The sequence below is a fragment of the Dipodomys spectabilis genome, unplaced genomic scaffold (assembly GCF_019054845.1).
Source record: "Dipodomys spectabilis isolate Male_0828 unplaced genomic scaffold, ASM1905484v1 ptg000467l, whole genome shotgun sequence".
Taxonomy (NCBI): Eukaryota; Metazoa; Chordata; class Mammalia; order Rodentia; family Heteromyidae; genus Dipodomys; species Dipodomys spectabilis.
The window spans coordinates 337341-357808 of record NW_024871144.1 but is presented as its reverse complement, the minus strand read 5'-3'; the positions used below and the strand labels follow the sequence as shown (position 1 = coordinate 357808).

Here is a 20468-nt window from a genome sequence, read left to right as displayed (position 1 = left end):
CAACTATGGATTAATGGGCTAAGAATAGCAAAGAAAAAAATTGGCAAACCAGAAATTATTAGATGTAGGGAGAAATGTGGGGAAAAATAGAATTATAGGGTGGTGGCGAGGTAAGATTAGAGTGAATTTAACCAAGGCCTAATCTCAGAGAGGGAAATGGATTGGACAGAATGATAGGAGAGACATTAAGAAAAAAAAACCCAGAAAATATAGAAAAACAAAAATTTAAATTTAAAAAGATAAATACTTGGTTCCCAGCCCGGAAGGCCCGCGGGTCAGAGCTGTGCGTTAACCCGGCTGGATGGAGGCGGAGGCGTTGGCCGCGTCCATGCCAGCCCCGGGCATCTCGACCGCCGTGACTTTGGCCCTGGAGACGGCACGGTGGATGGAGGAAGCGATGCGCATGGCCAAAGACGCCCTTGAAAATACCGAAGTCCCTGTTGGCTGTCTTATGGTCTACAACAATGAAATCGTGGGGAAGGGAAGAAATGAAGTGAATCAAACCAAAAATGCTACTCGACATGCAGAAATGGTGGCCATTGATCAAGTCCTATATTGGTGTCAACGAAATGGCCAGAGTCCTTCTGCTGTGTTTGAACGTACCGTGTTGTATGTCACTGTGGAACCCTGCATTATGTGTGCAGCTGCTCTCGGCCTGATGAAAATCCTGCTGGTCGTCTACGGCTGTCAGAATGAACTATTTGGTGGCTGTGGCTCCGTTCTAAATGTTGCCTCTGCTGACTTACCAAATATGGGAAAACCATTTCAGCGCATCCCTGGATATCAGGCTGAGGAAGCTGTGGAACTGTTAAAGGCCTTCTACAAGCAAGAAAATCCTAATGCACCAAAATCAAAAGTTCGGAAGAAGGAATTTCAGAAATCCTGAACTTGTAATGAAAGACGAAAGCCCCATGGTGACCTGGATGGAATCCCCAGCCTGAAAAGCTGCTGGCATGGAGGGAGCATATATTATGTGTTGTTTGTTATTCTCCGGGAAGACGGAGAATAACTTTTGCACTCTTAAGGGAACAAATTAGTGCTTTTTAAAAGGCTGACAATTGTAAACAACTTTTAGCTTCTTCACAGCTGAAAGAACATTTTTATGAAGGGGGGAAAAACTAAAGTTTGAGGTTTTAGGAATTAGCAAACAGTACATGTCTTTAAGCCACAGCTTCAATCCATTCCAGCTGAGTGCATGCTGGGATTTCAGTGTCCATCCACACCCCATCACCTGCACTCATTTGGAATAGAAAGCCATGGTCACGTGTGTCCTTTACAACTGGCTTTTTGGAGGTGGAGTTGGATTTTCATTCTTTATAGCTGTTGTGGTCTCCCAGTGTATTGGCTGCGTGAGTGTGAGTGTGTTTGTGTGTGTGTTGGCTTTAGGGCTTGAACTCAACATGTTGTTACTCTCTGGCTTTTTTGCTCAAACTTGAGACACACCTCCAGTCCTAGCTTTATGTTGGTTAATTGCAGATGAGTCTCACGGACTTTTCCCCCCAGCCTGGCTTCAAACTGTGACCCTCAGATCTCAGCATTTTTTAGTCGCTAGGATTACAGGTGTTAGCCACCAGTGCTGGGCAAGTCTGGCTTTTTTCTACATTGTATATTATTTGTATACACTGTATACATGTGATTGTGAAATCTATTGATTTTATTAAATACATAGAAAAAATGTTTTTAAACAAGTGCCTAAGGGTCATTTAAAAATTGTACCATGTTGCTATAATAGAATCTTAAGATATTTCTGTTTTTAATGGGCAAAGCATTAAAGGACAATAACATAAATAAGACAGTTCTTTGGTTCCCTGAACCAAAACAGGGTCTTCTGCCTCAGCAAGATTATATTCTCACAAGGATGGATGAAAAAAACGTAGTTATATACTGGAGGGTGAAGAGTTCCAACAACAGTTGGGCATAGTGATACACATCTGTAACCCCATCACTTGGAAGGCAGAGGGAGTTCAACAAGACACTGTCAAAGCAAAAAGTTACAGCGAAATTAAAAAGGAACAAGGTGAAGAAGAATGCCCACTGGTGTGAATGCCAGTTGCAAAATTAAGTAGCATGATACATTTAATCCGAAATCAGCTGTTCCTCATTTGAAAATACAGGTTATAACTGTTAAATTTAATACCTAAAATTTGAAACTGCGCAGGAAAGAATATCCACAACAAAACTTTCAGTGTTACTGGGTGCAAGAAGTGTCCTGACGTTTGGCAGAGCTACCCCAGGTGCAGTATACGTCTCTTCCCAGAAGGGGGCCTCAACGTTCCACCAGAAGCCTAGTGCCAGGCCCCAGAGGACCGCTCCTCAGATGGGTTCATTTCTTCAGTGGATTCATTTCCTTGATACAAAGCATCTGTATTTGTTGCTTCTGCCATTTGAGCGATGTCTCCACCTTGTTTGTTTTGAATTACTTTACAGACTGGAATGAAATTGTGGTGGAAGTATTTTTATATTGCTGAGAATAGCAGCTAATCACAGTTACATGCTTCGAAGGACTTATAATTGCTTGGTTTTGCGTGGTGTTTTTAACGGCATTTGAGACATTTTATGAGGAAGGATATGCATGGTTTCAAATCTACATTGATGCATGCACCTTCAATTTTATCTACTCTAAAATTTGTCTTCTCATTAAATGTTAGTGCCATGAAAAAAAAAGATAAATACTTAAAAATTATGTAAGTTTATAGATGATATTTAGAGAAGAAAAGGATAGGATGAGAAGAAGGGAGGGATAGAAAGGAGACACGAAAAACACAAGACAACAATAAAACCCCAAGACTACACTATAGCTACCAGCACGACTATGTTTATTGCAGCATTATTTACCATAGCTAAAATAGGGAACCAACCCAGATGTCCCTCAGTAGATAAATGGATAAAGAAAATGTGGTATATATACACAATGGAATTCTATGCCTCCATCAGAAAGAAGGACATTGCCCCATTTGTTCAGAAAGGGAAAGACTTGGAAAAAATTATATTAAGTGAAGTAAGCCAGGCCCAAAGTAAAATAGGTCCCATGGTCTCCCTTATTTGCAACAACTAGTATATGTCTGAGTCAAGCAGAAAAGATCAGATAAATTAACGTTAGGGGAATGAACCCCAATATAAGTATTCAAAAGTTTTTTTTTCCTTTCATGCAATTGTTTCTATCATATTTATAAGATGATTTCTATGTTTCTTTGTATGTCCCTTCCCTACGGTATAACCAGTGCTTTCACTGTATTTGATGTTGGTATGATTTGTGGAGGGGAAGGGAAAAAAAAATCATTTAACTAGGGATACAGGTGGACCCATTGCAACAAAGAGATGTACAAGTCATTATGTCAACAAAAGAACTTTACAACGTTGGTGGGTGGTGGGGGGAAGTTCGGGTAGGAGGATGGTGGAGTATGGCAAGGGATAGAAGGGGAAACAAAGAGGAGGCAACAATTCTTGATAAGAAAGGTATTCGTTACCTTGCCCATGTAATTTTAACTCCTCTGTATGCATTCTCACAATTAAAAAAAAAAAAACAAGAAAAAATGGAAAAAACAAAAATTTAAATTTAAAAAATGAAACACTTAAAAATTATGTAAGTTTATAGATGATCTTGAGAGAAGAAAAGGATAGGATGAGAGAAAGGGAGGGATAGAAAGGAGATACGAAAAACTGAAAATTAAAAATTCTCAAAATTTGTTACTTAAAAATTATATAGGTATAAAGAGAAAATGCTGCTATTGAACAAGTTAAGCCAAGGAGGTGGCGGGGAAGATGTCAGAGGAGAAGCTGGAGGCTAAACAAGCTCTCCCATAGAAAGCAGTTTTAGAGTTCCAGTGAACAGTCCTAAGCCAGAGAATCACACCAAGTGTGCCATCACAGGACAAAGAGTTAGGCCAGCTAAGGAAAATCAAGGCAAATAGAGAGATCTGAGCTCTTGCCAGCAGCCGCCACAGATGCGACACAGTTTTTGCAGCCCCCAAGAAGGTGGATAACATGGCAGGAAATCCCAATTACCTCTCAGTCCTATCTCTTAACATTAACGGACTTAACTCTCCAATTAAGAGACACAGACTGTCTAATTGGATTAAAAAACAAGATCCTTCTATCTGCTGCCTTCAGGAGTCACATCTCCTGCCCATAAAAACAAACACATTTTCAATGTTAAAGGCTGGAGCAATATCTACCATGCAAACGGCCCCCATAAACAGGAGGGAGTTGCAATCCTAATATCAGATGAATTTGACTTCAAATTAAAATTCGTGAGAAGAGATAAAGAAGGTCGCTACATACTAATTAACGGATCTCTCCTTCAGGAGAATACAATACTAAATATCTATTCGCCAAACAATGGAGCACTCAAATTTATCCAAGAAACACTACGTTCCCTCAAATCCCCCATAGATCCAAAGACATTAATTGTTGGAGATTTTAACACACCACTCTCCCCACTAGATAGATCAACTCGGCAAAAACTCAACAGAGAAACCGCAGATTTAAACAGCTGTATAGATCAACTAGATTTTACAGACATCTATCGAACATTTCACCCAGCAGCATCAGAATACACGTTTTTCTCAGTAGCACATGGAACATTTTCTAAAACAGACCACATTTCAGGCCACAAAGCAAAATTGTCTAAATTCAGAAACATTGAAGTTATATCTTGCATTCTCTCAGACCACAAGGGAATAAAATTAGAACTCAACACCAAAAGCCACCAAAGAAAGTCTGGTAAAACATGGAGACTGAACAACACACTGCTGAATCACGAGTGGGTCATTGAGATTAGAAAGGGAATTCAAATGTTCATGCTATTCAACAAAAATGAGCACACAAATTACCAGCTCCTCTGGGACACAGCCAAGGCAGTACTCAGAGGCAAGTTTATAGCTCTAAGCTCCTATATCAACAAATAGGAGAGATCTGAAACCAACAATTTAATGACACATCTAAACCTCCTTGAAAAAGAGCAGCAAGATAAGGCCCAATACAATAGACAGAGAGAAATAATTAAAATTGAATCAGAATTAAATGAATTAGAACCCTAAACAACTATAGAAACAATCAACAAAACAAAGAGAAGGTTCTTCAAGAAAATTAAAAAAATTGACAGACTTTTAGCAAATCTCAGGAGAAAAAGAAGAGATCACACCCAAGTAAATAAACTCAGAGATGAGAATGGAAACATCACCTTAAGAAACAACCAAGATTCAGAACATTATAAGGGAATACTTCTCAAAACTTTATGCTAATAAGTTTGAGAACTTGGCAGAAATGCACCTTATCCTAGCAAATATTGACATGCCAAAACTAAACCAAGATGAGTTAAACCATCTTAACAGGCCCATATCAAGCATTGAAATACAAAGAGCAATAAGAGATCTCCCAGCTAAGAAAGTCCAAGACCAGATGGTTTTACAGCGGAATTTTACAAGGCCTTCAAAGCAGAGCTCACACCCATACTCCTCCAACTCTTCAATGAAATTGAAAGAGAAAGTTCCCTACCGAAAACATTCTATGTAGCCATCATATCCCTCATCCCAAAATCAGGCAGGGACTCATCAAAGAAAGAGAACTATAGACCCATTTCTTTGATGAACATTGATGCAAAACTTCTCAACAAAATTTTGGCCAATCTACTTCAACAATTCACCCAAAAAATCATACACCACGATCAAACAGGACTCATTTCAGGGTGCAAACTGGTACAATATATGCAAATCAATTAATATTATTCATCACATCAACAGAAGCAAGAATAAGAACCACATGGTTATTTCAATATATGAAGTAAAAGCATTTGACAAGATGCAACACCCCTTTATGATGAAGGTTCTGGAAAAATTACGAATCCATGGAACATTCCTCAATACAATAAAGGCTGTTTATGACAAACCTACAGCCACCATTATAATTAATGGTGAAAAACTAAAGCCATTTCCTCTTAACTCAAGAACAAGACAAGGATGTCCACTCTCTCCACTTCTCTTCAATCTAGTATTATAATGCCTAGCTACAGCAATAAGACAAGATGCGAACATAAAGGGGATCCAAATAGGGAAAGAAGAAATAAAACTCTCCCTCTTCGCAGATGACATGACCTTGTATTTAAAGTATCCCATATACTCCACTCCTAAATTACTCAAGCTGATTCAAAACTTTGGCAAAGTAGCAGGGTATAAAATTAACCCCCCAAAATCAATGGTTTTTTTGTATGCCAACAATGAGAAAAGTGTGGTTGAAATTAGGAAAGGAACTCCATTTATAATAGCCCCACAAAAAATAAAATACCTAGGAATTAACTTACCCAAAGAAGTGAAGGACCTCTATGATGAAAACTTAAAAATCTTGAAAAAGGAAATCAACACAGAACTTTGAAAATGGCAAAGCCTCCCATGCTCCTGGATTGGAAAGATTAACATCGTGAAAATGGCAATACTTCCCAAGGCTCTCTCCAAATTCAATGTGATATCTATCAAAATTCCAACCTCATTCCTCAAGGAAATAGAAGAGGCAATCCAAAAATTCATATGGAACAATAAAAGACCCTGAATAGCAAAAACGCTCCTCAACGGAAAGAACACTGCTGGAGGAATATCAATACCAAATTTCAAACTCTGCTATAAAGCCATAGTAATCAAAACAGCTTGCTACTGGCATAAGAACAGACCTCAGGAACAATGGAATAGAATTGAAAACTCAGAAATTAACCTACAGACCTGTAGCCATCTAATCTTCGATAAGGGATCTAAAATAATAGAATGGAAGAAAGACAGCCTCTTCAGTAAATGGTGCTGGTGAAATTGGTTAACTACTTGTAGAAAACTGAAGCTAGATCCTTATATATCACCCTGCACCAGAATCAACTCCAAATGTTCAAAGACCTCGGTGTCAATCAGACACTCTGTAAACATTACAGGATGGAATAGGAGAAACCCTAGGTCTCCTTGGAGCAGGCCGAAATTTTCTTAATAGAGACCAGGAAAAACAATAAATCAAAGAAAGGTTGGACAAATGGGATTTCATGAAGTTCCAGAGCATCTGCATGGCAAAGTACATAACTGGCAAGATCAATAGAAAGCCCACGGATTGGGAGAAGATCTTCACTAGCCATGCAACGGACAAGGGTCTCATATCTAAAATATACTAGGAACTCAAAAAATTAAATCCCCCAACAACAAATCCACAAAGAAACAACTGCCCAATAATTAAGTGGGCTAAAGACTTAAAGAGAAACTTCTCTGAAGAAGAAAGAAGGATGGCCAATAGACTCATGAAGAAATGCTCAACCTCCCTAGCCATAAAAGAAATGCAAATAATAACAACACTGAGATACCACCTCACTCCAGTTAGAATGGCAAAAATCAAGAACTCTAAAAACAACAGATGCTGGAGGGGATGTGGACAGAAGGGAACCTTACTTCATTGTTGGTGCGAGTGTAAACCTTTTCAACCACTTTGAAAAGCAGTATGGAGGTTTCTCAAAAGACTTCAAATAGAGCTCCCCTATGACCCAGCAATCCCACTTTGGGGCATTTACCCAAATGTTTACAAACAAGACCACACTAAAGCTACCAGCACAACTATGTTTATTGCAGCATTATTTACCATAGGTAAGATATGGAACCAACCCAGAAGCCCGTCAGTAGATGAATGGATCAAGGAAATGTGGTATATATACACAATGGAATTCTATGCCTCCATCAGAAAGAATGACATTGCCCCATTTGTTAGGAAATGGAAAGGCTTGGAAAAAATTATATTAAGTGAAGTAAGCCAAGCCCAAAGACACATAGGTCCCATGGTTTCCCTCATTTGCAATATCTAGTATAGGTATGAGTCAAGCAGAAAAGGTCAGATAATATAATGTTAGGAAAATGAACCCTTAGATATGTATTTAAATTTTTTTTTCTTTCATGCATTTGTTTCTAACACATTTATAAGATTATTTCTTTGTTTCTTTGTATGTCTCTCCCCCACAATACAACCCCTGCTTTCACTATATTTGATGAATGTATAATTTGTGGAGGAGATGGGGAAAAACAAGTCATTTAAGGATACAGGTGGACCGGTTGCAACAATGAGAAGTACAAGTTGTCATGTCGAAAACGAACTTTACAACTTTTGTGTTGGCGGGGGGTGGGGGGGAAGATTGGGTGGGGGGATGGGAGAGGCTGGGAAGGGATGTGAAGGGTAAACAAAGGAGGAGTCTGCAATGCTTGATAAGAAATGTACTCATTATCTTGTCCATGTAATTTTAACCCCTCTTTACAGTATGTTCACAAAAAATAAAAATAAAATAATTTAAAATAATTTAATCCTAAGAGATTGTGAATTGAGTAATAAATTGCTGCATGAAGTGTGTACACAATGGGGGATAAGGTATAATAGTCGACGATGGGTAAATATCTGAGGATGATCAGAACAGCAATTAATTCTCACCAAAAAGAAAGAGAAAAAATTGAAAAGATAAAAATAAAAAGGACCAAAAGATCAGAAGAGATAAAACACACACACACATACACACACACACACACACACACACACACACACACACACACACATCGATAATAAAAATTATGAAAGGAAGAAAAGATTAATAGAAAACAATTTTTGAAAAAAATTAAAAATTAAGAAAAAGTACAAAGAAGAGTTCTTTGATTTTTTTGAGGGGGGTGGGGAAGGGGGTAGAATTGGAAGGTCCTGCATCTCCCCCCTGTCCATAACCAATCTCTTGGTGGAGTCTCTGGTCTGCTTGTGGTGTTTGTTTTTTCTGTGGGATGATTAGTTTCTTAAGTGAGTTTGAGCAGGCAGTAAAATGCTCTGCATTACCCAGGATTTTGTGATCCTCCTCCCATTCTACTTCAGTGGGAGGGAGATCTGCTTTGAGTATCACGAAAGAGGAAGATGGCTGTTTCCTCTAGTTTGGGGATGCTGTTTTTAGGCTAGGTTCTGGGTAAAGTTGAGGTCTTTCAGCAAACAGTAGCTTTTCCCTGAGGGAATAGCTCCTGGGACACTCACAGAGCCCATCCTGGGGACATTCTCAGGTTTTTGATTACTGAATTTCAATTGATTGTCTATGCTGCTGTATGGAGGGGCAGCCTCTGGCTCAGTTTACCCAGAGAAGAAAGTCACTCCTCCAATGGTGAGGCTTCCTTGCCTGGGCTGGTTGACTTTCCTTTGGGGGGAACTGAGCCAGGCAGTTCAAGTCAGGTTCCTGTGACCTCCTAAATGACTCTTGTTTTCTTCCAAGGCCTGAGTTGGAGATAGCTGTTCAAATGGTCCTTTTTTAATATCAAAGATGGAGATCTCTGATGGTGGTGGCAGGGAGGGGTGGCCTTCCCTCCTCTGCTCCCTTAGAGTGAGGATGTCAGGCTTCTACCCACTCCAGAGTCTTTGGTCCTGGGCTGTGTCTGGCCTGCGATCTGCCGGATGAAGATATCTGCTCCTCCTCAGTTCTTACTGGTGTTGAGTAAAATCTGCTTGCCTGCCACATCTGGCATCTTTTCCCAAGACTCTCTGTGCTATAGGTATGGAGGCTATGGCCACCGCTGCTGCTGCCGCAGCCACCACAGTTGCGGCTACCAGCAAGTGCTCAGATTTGTCTCCTTGCTTTGATTTTCCCTCTCTGGCCACTCTCTGTACTCTGATGGAACATTTGGTGTGGTTCTCTAGCCTAGGACTGTTCACTTGATCACAAAAACTGCTTTGTATGCCAGAAATTGTTTAGCCTCCAGCTTCTCCTCCGCCATATTCATCTGAACATATTTTTTGCCTCTTATTGAAGTGTATCTGATATTTTCATGTAGGGTTCTCCAAATATAATATTAATTCATTCATTTCATTAGGACAATTTCGGTCGATTTATTATCCCTTATAATAATGAGAGCATGCTGTGTCAGACTCCTATCAATATGACAAAATACTTCATAAAATTAATTAAAAGGAGGAAAGTTTTATCTTGGCTTCTGATTTTATACATTTCAATTTACATTTCTTATCCTCATTGCTCAGGAACATGTGATGGCCTTTTTGTATTCATGGAAGCCAGGAAGTAAAGAAGAGGAGGAATGGGAGTGGGAAAGGGAGAAAAAGGATGAGAGGAAGAGGGAGAGGGAGAAGGAAAAGGAGAAGGAGAAGTAAAAGAAGGAAGAGGAAGAAAGGACTTTGATCTTAACATCCTCTTTGATTTCAAGTTCTGAGTGACCTAATCTCTTCAACTGTGCCCACTTGAAAGGGTTCACCTCTTTATGGCAATGTAGTGAAAGCTAATTATTAATCACAATCCTTTATGATTTCAGATTTAATTTCTAGTGTAGTGGGTAGATCTTTCTATACAGTTGTGATAACTTCTGTTCCTAAATATCAGAGATGCTATTTGGCATAGCAGTGATTTGGTTATACCATTACTGGAGAGATGAATGAAATATTTTGAATGCAAATACATTTTATTTAGCAGATGCAGAAGGTTCAAGAGTTTTCATGTTGTGATCTTCAAAAATGACTATTTCATCTAACTCATAATGACATGAATTTTTCATAATTTTATAGCATTTCCATTCAAGTATTTATTATTTATAATGAGGTTCTTTCCTTCAAGTTGAAGGAAAAATAATCATTTATCTTAATTATTCTATAGAGTGTAGGTATAATATGAATTTCTTACCATTCAAAAATAACATATTCAAGTCTATAGGAATAATTGGATAAGTGATGGAATATCTTGCTTTAGTTATCTTATACTGAGATTGATTCAATTTGTAAAAATAACTGTTGACATAAAATAAATGAAATTCACTGTTTCTGTAAAAGGACTAGGTAATCAAATGTCAGAAATATATGACCAGTAACTAAGATTTTTAAATAATCAAAAAATGTATGAAGCTACATTTTTGTGTCAAAAACTTTTAGGTTAAAAAGAAGAGAAAATGATGTGACCACATTAGATAATATTTAATTTAATGAAAAATTGCTTCATTCAGCCTGATAGAGCCTATTGCCTTTAGCTTACATGAGAAATTTGATTAATGATCCCTTTTTTGCTATTGAATAATAGAGTATTTCAATTTGTCCAAAGATTCTGTCATTTAAATCTTTGAGTGCATATTTTTTCAAAAAATTGAAAACTTTTTCACAATACAGGTTCAGGTTTAATAACTAAATAAATATCTAAGTTATTTGTTAAATTGATCCTCTAGCATTCAAATAATATGAAATTTATTGTATTCTTGGATATATGAAATCTGTGATACATATGGGTGTCTAAGCTTGTAATCCTGGCTACTCAGGAGGCTGGAGTTCAAAGCCAGCCTTCACAAGAAAGTTTGTAAGACACATCTCAATTAATCACACACACATCACAACACCCACACACACCTGCACACACACACACACACACACACACACACAAAGCCAGAAATAGAATTGTGGCCCAAATGATAGAGCAATATCCTTGAGGGAAATAAAAACAACTAGGGGACAGGTCTTGAGTTAAAATCACAAGAACAACACACAAACACACACACAATATATGTCTAAATGCTTATTTTAGTTTGAAGAAATAAACAATATCAGGAACAGTAATATTTGTTACATATCTTGCAACATTTGTGAAGTTGTTTTTAGTACAATATGTCTTAAGATATAATATAGGTCATTAAAATTAATATCAATCTAGTTAATATTTATAATTACTCATAACACCTTAGAGTACAGCAGTTTGTATTTTTCTATAAACATAAAAAATATTCTGAGTAAAAGAAAGAAAAGAAGATTGGAAGAATAATAGAAAGAGAGAAAGAAAGAAAAAAAGGCAAGAAAGGAAAGAAGAAGGAAAGAGAGAAAGAGAGAGAGGTAGGGATGTAGGGAAGGAAGGAGGAAGGACAGAAGAAAGGAAGGATGGAAAATAGGAAGGAAGGAAGGAAGGAGGGAATGAAGGAACAAAGGAAGGAAGGGTGGGAGAAAGGAAGGGACAAACAATTTAATTTATAAAATCTATTTAGCCCAACATAAACTTCATGTAATTAATCCTTTAGTAAGTTCAAGTTTGCAATTTTCACTTCTTTGTATGTTCTCTATGCATGAATGAAACCAACAAATGAAGGATCATATATAACCAGGTGAATATGTTTGCATCTGTAGTAATATGTATGCAAATCTTTTTCTCATTTTCTATACATCATCAAATAACTATTTGCATACCATTTACACTTAGTTATAAATATTCTAAAAACTGATTAAACCAAAGGATGTCAATATATTATATAATATGAATACAAGTATTTATAGTGCTATTAATATTACAGTCTTCATGCTATATTAATTATAAAATTTTATTATATATTTTATCAGAGAATTTAGCATCCTCTGATTTTGGTGTCTGTTTGAGTCCTACAAGCAAGCCATGATTTAAATCAAAGGAGATCTGTATTTGTTGGCTCAATCGAATATTTCTGAAAGCGATTAACTCATCAGAGCTTGTTCAAATACATCAGAAGGGCCGTAGATAGGCTGTACCACGTTTACATGATTACCTATGATGTGATTCAAGAGCCACTGAACAATCATACTTCACTTTGCCATCACTCTAATTATTCCCATTGCAAGAAGAATCATTCACATAAGTCACATGATATAAACTTGTCCTTAAGTTATTATTTCTATGAAATAATATCCAAAGGATACACTACACTGAGTTAAAGAAAAAATTGCAAAGTGTATTGGACGTTGTAACTCCTTTCATATGCACATGTGGAAATTCTATTCTCCCGGCTGGTGACATTAGAATCAACCTTTCAGAGATGGCATTACAATAATGATCCTGATAAAAGAAGCCCAATATAACTACTCTGCCATATGAATGTCCAGCAAATAGATTGTGATGAACCAGAAAGTGGACCCCCAAAAGACAAGGAATTACTTTGAACAAGCATTTTTATAATCAATGCTTAAGCTTCTAGCATATGGGTAATAAAATTCTGTTGTTTTTAAGCCACTTACTTTGAAGTATTCTCTTATAACAGCCCAATTGCTGACAAAAGGCAAAGCAGTTTTGAGTTAATATCACAAATTATGATAAAAAAAGACAGATGCATAGTAAAGGAGACCTATCTCAGCCATTCAGAGATTAGAAATGTGGAGAAATAACCTCATTTATGTAGGTTAAACATGGAAGAGAGAATGTGGTTAGCCCAAAGCCAAATGCCAAAAGCAGAGAAATTTAACAAAATACCATGAAGTTGAAACAAGTCTTAAAAGGGAGATCTGGGCTTAAAGGGAGTAGGGCACTTCTGCCCTAATGGAAATGGTGGACTAATACAGTCATATCACTCAATGTACATATGTGAGAATATAAGTAGGATACTTGAAGGGATAGGTGGTGTTGGGGTAAGGGAAGGAAGAAAAATGGAAAGATTTCAATGTTCCAGATGTATTGTACATTGAAATGCACATATACTCTATTAAACACTGACATGATGAAGCGAAACCCCTTTGCACAACTTGATAAAGATTAAAACAAATTTGAAATTTTAATATTAAGAGACAAAAATCATAAACGTTTAGAAATAAATAATAGGATAGCATTGACATATTGTTATGGCTTGTGTTTCTTTCAATATACAAAAATTTATGTGTCAAGTCTGCTGCAAATGTAAATTTTATTTTGCCAATTCTTTTTGCAAATTGCTTAAAATATAGAGAACCAAATTCCACAACCCCTTCACTTCCAATAAAAAAAATCTTATAGACCTTTAGGTTTCTCAGTTGTTTCTAAATATCTTAAAGTGATGCATTGGAACCAATTTCATTCTACATTTAATTTTAATTTTTAAAACACTAAATTCTTCTAAAATCCTCTCACTCGGACATAGGTATGGATAGATAACTGACGTGGGCAGAATCAGAATTATTCAGAAGGCTGTAAATGGATGCTTATCTAATTTTCTTTCTTCTTGATCATAGAAAACAGACTGCCCTTGTTAGGAAAATGAGGGAGAATGGAAAAGAAATAGGCCGAACTCCATCACCAACAGGTGAGGACTGTTTATTGATGAACAGCGAGGGGCACAGCCCTTCCAGCAGGTTTGGAGGTTGTGTGAGGGAGCTGGGACAGGATCGGGTTTTTACAGGAAGTCTGAGCAAGGAGGTAGAGATTAATGGAAAGCCCCTAGCTCAAGGAAGGTGTGGGCCCACAATGGGATGTTTACAGCTGGGTTAGGTGGATTGCCCTGCCTGCACTTCAAAGGAGTTCACATATACCTGGGTTTTGCCTGCAGTCTATATGGGTCTAGGATAGTAGGGTGGGGGTCAATCCTTCATATTCTATCTTCAGATACATAAAAGGATAGGGCCAAGAGGGGAGAGGCAAGTTCTTCATATAGGATCTTTGGATACATAAAAATAACTGGGCTGATAGAGGATTAACATGGAGTTATGAGAACAAAGCAGATTCCAATTATTTTGAAACCTGGAGTATAAAAGGTGGAGTATAAAAAGGGGTCTTTTCTGGCTGCCTTCAGCTGGCATGGGGGTGTCGAGGAGTCACTGGGGCTGGGGTCTTCAGGTCCATGTCTGTGCTCGGTCCAAGGCAGTGTAAGCAAAGCCTCTGGTTGCCTGCAGTAATAGGATGGCCTTGACGTGGTCCCAGGTCTTGAGTCAGGGCTATTATCCTGTTAGAGAGAAACTTGAAAATGCTGAGATCAAGCAAAAGGCTGACTGGTTGATATGAGTTACATAGGAAAACACACCCATGGCACAAACCAGAAAAGTTCCATTTGGATCATGAGCCCATAGCCAGTCAGAAACTAGGGCTGGATTGGAGTAGTTAAGGTAAAGGGCCTGGTGAGAGACTTTGATCATTTCCTATAAATAGCTGGTAACAAAGGCAAGAATGTAAATTCTTGTCAAGTTAGAAGTTAGACAGATATGGACATTAGATGGACAAGGTTCTCAACTTGTTTCTATTGACCTCCTGGCTCTGGTTAATTTTGAAAGGACAGGCACAAAGTGGCTGATGTGACATCATCTCCTCTTATACTTTTCCGCCTTGTCCTGGAATCTAGCTGCTTGTGGCTAGGATATGGGCTTTGAAATCAAGGCCTGAGCACTTTCCCTGAGCACTTCTGCTCAAGGCTAGCATCCTACCACTTTGAGTCACAGGGCCACATTTAGCATTTGGATGGTTAATTTTTGAGCCAGCTTCCAGCCTGGTTCTTTGCTGGTTGTATAGGAATAGAGTCTCAGGGATTTTTTGCCTGGGCTGGCTTTGAACTGCAATCTTTGCCACAAAAACACTTTATAATTTCCAATCAAAGTAACAAGGAGATCAGTGGGAACAAGTAGAGCTTATGTGCACCCTGTCAAAAATTGATCAACAAATACTTGCCAGAACTCTGCAATGACACAACTCAATAGCTAGGATGAGGGTTTGAGTATAGCTTGGCTGCCTGGGAAACCTTATAACCAAAGTGTGTAAGAGGCTCTCCTGGCCTATACATGTATTAATAGCATAACAACATAGCTGGCTTTTTCAGGTCAGGCTGGGTAAGGTTTATAGAGAGTGTCCCACAAGAGTCTAGTTTTTGTAAATCTAAAGGAGTCTATTACCAAGAATCAGCTGTGTGTGATCGAGTCAGGCAGGAGTCCAGTATACCATGGAGGCGGTAGCATGCTTCAGGCAGGATCTTGGCTAGACTACATCCCTCGGATGAATGGTTAATTACTTACAACATTATACACAGACTGGCTAAAGACACTTGACTTTAGATGGATATAGAGAATAACATGCTAGTTTTAATGTTAAATCACAGCCAATAATTACATACAAACTTTACTCATAAGCTGTCTTTTAAGGCATACTCATACCATCTCCTACATACTCGAACTTTCTGAGGACAGAAACAGATATGTGGAACAAACATTTTAAGACAATTCTTACCTCCTTACTGGTGTTTTTCATCACAGCTGGTTAGTAGATGAGCTGGGTCTCATTCCTTTTACTACTACCCTTGATAAAAATGTTTTCTTTTAACAAACAGCACATTTGATAGGAAATACCTGTATCAAGAAATAGAAGAAGATAACTTTTTACACAGGTTTTATGTATTATAATAAGATTATGCTGAACATGTTCACACACTTATACTTAAACCAAAGTTTTAAGGTGCACTTAAGTTTTTAAAAAAATGAAAACCAACCATATGGGTTTTTTTTAATTCCAATGGCAAAGTGATATTGTTTTGCCCAATATGATAAAAACACGTGTCAATGTCAGAAAAGTAGGCAATACCAAACAATATGCAAGGCAAATTTTGACAAACAGAATTTCCACCCTTAAACAAACATTAATAACAAGAGCAGAAAATCTTTAAATCGATTTTGGTGATGAGGCATATTATATGATTTAAATATTTTAACCCCTAGAAGAGTGAAGAGGAGAGTGGAGTAAGGTTGGTGGAAGAGTGGAGGTTGTAGAAAAATCCATTATGTGGTCTTTGTCTCTTTCTAGCTGTCAGCTTCCAGGGCATGTAGAGAGAATTGGGGGAGAGGGTGGCTGAACAGCCACTGTAAGGAGAAGAAATAACACTTTTAACATGAAGATATTTAAAGGGATGATGTGGCATAATGAAGGTGCTGAAAAGTGAGTGTTTGAGTGAGTGGATAGAGAGAGTTATTGGAAGATGTGAGAGGGAGGGGTTTCTCTTCTGCAGTCTCCTAGAGAAGAAATTAAGAATAAAGATTTTGATGTGAGTGGACTCAGGAAAGAGAAAAGGATTGGATTATTGTCTAAGTCCAAAAAGAAAAAGAACTGGTTTGTTTCTTTTATGGGATTTCAGTGTGATAAAGGGAGAGAGCCGTAAAAGAGAGAGGCTGTCCTCAGTGTTTTTGATACCCATACACTTTCAGTGACAGGTTAACGAAAGTTCCAGAGCAGAGGCCTATTTATTTAGGGTCTGGAAGGGAAGAAGGTGTATTAGCCATAGAACAGGATTGAGAAGTGTATAAGTATGGAGGGGTTTGTGTAGAGGGATTTTTAACAGGGCTGTTAGCTTGTTGTTTTATCTTTTTGTTTTTCTTTTTTTCGGTCCGGTCGTGGAGCCTGAACTCTGGGGTTGGGAATTGTCCCTCAGCTCCTCAGCTCAAGGCTAGTGCTCTACCACTTGAGCCACAGTGCCACTTCCGGCTTTTTTCTTTTTGCTTATTTGGTGCTAAGGAGTTGAACTCAGGGCCTTAGGCATGCAAGGGAAGCACTGTACCACTGAGCCACCTTCCCAGCCCTTGTTGTTTTATCTTTGGAGGCCTATGCCCATCCTCACCTTGTATCAGCTACACAGGTAGGCAGACAGGAAAGCACAGGGACAGGGGTGAGCAGAAGGAGTTTGCTTGACACAGGCAGACAGTCTTAGCCTAGATAAGCTGGACCAACTGCAAATAGCAAGAGTGCAGTTAGAAGGGCAAGGAAAGAGAAAAGGATCTTTGGTGCCAGAGGTCATCAAAGAAAAGAGAGAGTGAGAGAGAAAGGGAGAGGGGGAGAGAAAAGGGGTGAGAGACAGATTGAGCTGCTACAAGATGAGGAGTTACTTTTTAGAGGAGATAGTTAGGAGAATCATGGCAGAGAAGGGCTTGGTGAGCAAGGCTGGAGAGCGGGTAGGGGGAACTGTGGAGTGGAGGTCAGAGAAGGACTTGGTGAACAGAACAGAATAAGCAGAGTGGGAGGTTTTCTGGAGCAGAGGTAGAGGAGGGCTTATGTATAGGGGACCTGGGACTCCCCACCGTTTTGTTGGAGAATTGTTTAAATCACTAAGAGGAAAACCTAAGGTTCCGAATTTAGGCCAGTGCTGGCCATGATAATGAGACCAGATTTTGGAAGAAAAACACGTCAGATTATTTTTTTACTGTAAATCAGTCAGCCCAGTTTCTTAAGATTAGACCACAGTCATACCAATGGGGTGTCTCTGGGAGACAATTTGGAAAATTTGGTAGGACTACTGAGTCTGTCCCGTTGTTCCAGACATCCCTGGTGTTTTGGGAAGGCAGATGGACATATCCAAGTAATTAGGATAGAGCATCCCCAAAGGTCCTAATTACAGGGGGTCATGGTGTCAGGAAAAGAGACACTCCTGGAGTCTCCTGGATTCCCACAGACAGGAAGGAAGGAAGGAAGGAAGGGAATCCTGGATTCCTGGGGTCCGTTTCGTTGCACCTCCACCACAGACTGGGCTGGTAATCTTGTACTGAGGCTTTTACATGGTGAGTGAAGTTGACCAAAAGGCAAAGACCCTCCAGCCTGGAGATAAGAGTCCAGGAACAGAGTAAAAGAGAAAGAATAGGGGGAGAGGCCTTTTCTGGGTTTATGCAGGGGGCCAACAATACCTCAAGCCACAGCAGGGTTGCTGTCAACTGCTTGCACTGTTTACAAAGGCAAAGATCAAGAGGTCTTTCATGTGGCTGTTTAGCCCAAAGTAAGCTCTGAGGGCTCTGTCCTCCCAGTGGAGAAAGGCCTTGGAAGGAGGAGGAAGGTAGCAGAAAGCCTCCATGAGGGGTGGCAAGGAGGGGTGTGGCCCCTGGGCAGAGGGCACCCAGTCCTCCAGGGTGTCAGAACCATATGTTAGGAAAATGGAGGAGAATGGAAAAGGAATAGGCTGAACTACATCATCAACAGGTGAGGACTGTTTATTGAGGCACAATGAGGGGCACCATCCTTCCAGTGCATTGGGAGGTTGTGTGAGGGAGCTGGGATAGGATCTGGGTTTTTATAGGAGGTCTGAACAAGGAGGTAGAAGTTAATGAAAAGCCCCTAAGTCAAGGAAGGTGGGGAACTTTCAGTTTGGCCCACAATGGGCTTACGTGGATTTCCCTGCACTTCCAAGGAGGTCACATGTACCTGGGATTTTGCCTGGAGTCTGTATGGGCCTGGGACAATAGCGTGGTGGGGAGGGCAGGTCAATCCTTCTGTCCTAATTGGAAAAAGTTATCCTTACCAGCTTTTCTGCATATAACATTCCATAAACATTTTCTTATTAGAGGATTATACAAGATTAGCTATAAATTGATTGATAATGACTGAGCTTGACAGAAAGGTGAGGGAAATCTCTCTACACTTCAGTGAGGTTCTGACTTGTGTTTCACAAAGTGTTATGAAAGCTCTCTATGAGAAATCTAACAGCTGCATTTCTAAAAAGTCCTTGCGTGCTTACACTTTCTGATAATGTCTCAACTCAAGTACTTCTTCTTGAATATCCACACCATTCAATGATGCTGTATTAGATCCTTGTTACATTTTACAGACAGCTCATGGTGATGAAATTTGGGTTTTTCATAATTGCTCTTCCAATTCCATCCACAATATGCAGACAAAAATTATCTGAAAAATTTGTATCCGTTGATAGTGCATATACTTTTCCACTACAAATATAAAATGTAGTAAAATTTTTAATAGCAATCATACTGCACTAGGTTGTGGGCAGATTCTAATGTAAATAATATACTGTGTTTATGTAGAGAATTTGAGCATCCAAAATTTTAATATGCCTGTGGTCCTAAAACCAGTACCTTACTGATATTGGGTGACAAATATTTCATATAAGTATAGAAGAAGTTTTCTTCATATTTTTAAATATATTTTTTGTAAATATCATATACAGAGGGGTTACAGTTACATAAGTAAGGTAATGAGTACGTTTTTTATTGAGCATTGTTACCCCCTCCTTTGATTTTCCCCTACCATCCCTTCCCTGCACACCTCCTCAACTCCCCACTTTATCCCCGTCTGATATTGTCTTGTACATCCCATTGCTACAGTGGGTCAACCTGTATCCTTTCCTTGTATCTTAAATGAAGAAATGCTGGCTTGATTTATGCTTATTCTACGTGTGTAGACACACCTATAGTCACTCACCAAGTCCAAAAGCACATAAGTGAAATGCACATCATCTTTTGTCAGTTGGTATAATTGTATTGTACACATTTATTGACAGGTTACAAATTATTTTCAATTTTTAATACATTAAAAAACTTTCTTTTTTTTTAATTTCTTGGCCAGGAAATGGAAGACCTCAGTCAGCATTTCTAACTTTAGACTTTTCACATGGGTTGGTTAAGTGTTGACCTGAGGTCCAGTCTTCTGAGGCCTCATTCATCTGCTTAGGAATTGATGGTAGTTGGATGTGAGGGCGATCTGCTGCGACATCTGTCACCCCATTGATCGCCAGGGTTGATTCGGCTGCTCTGGCTGGCTAGGTGGGTGTCCCCTTCCTCCCTCACCGCTACATGTGTGTCCCTCCCGAAACTGTGCACTCGGTCGAGGAGGACGACCATCCCCAATAGAGAAGGATCGGTCTTAGGTCAAGGATATACGGGTAGCTGAGCTCCCCTGCTAGAACCTCCAAACAAGCTCTCAAGGAATTGATGGTAGCTTTTGTAAAAAAGCTCAAGGAAGGATGCCATTTAAAGCCTTATAACCTTATTTTTTACCAGGA

General features: G+C 39.0%; 1 protein-coding gene across 1 annotated transcript; it reads left to right on the top strand.

The window, feature by feature from the left end:
- Positions 1-301: 301 nt before the first annotated feature.
- On the top strand, positions 302-886 carry LOC122098244 (tRNA-specific adenosine deaminase 2-like). The gene has a single exon (XM_042668682.1). It carries the CDS (start codon positions 302-304, stop codon positions 884-886), a length of 585 nt encoding a protein of 194 aa, XP_042524616.1.
- The last annotated feature ends 19582 nt before the right edge of the window (positions 887-20468 follow it).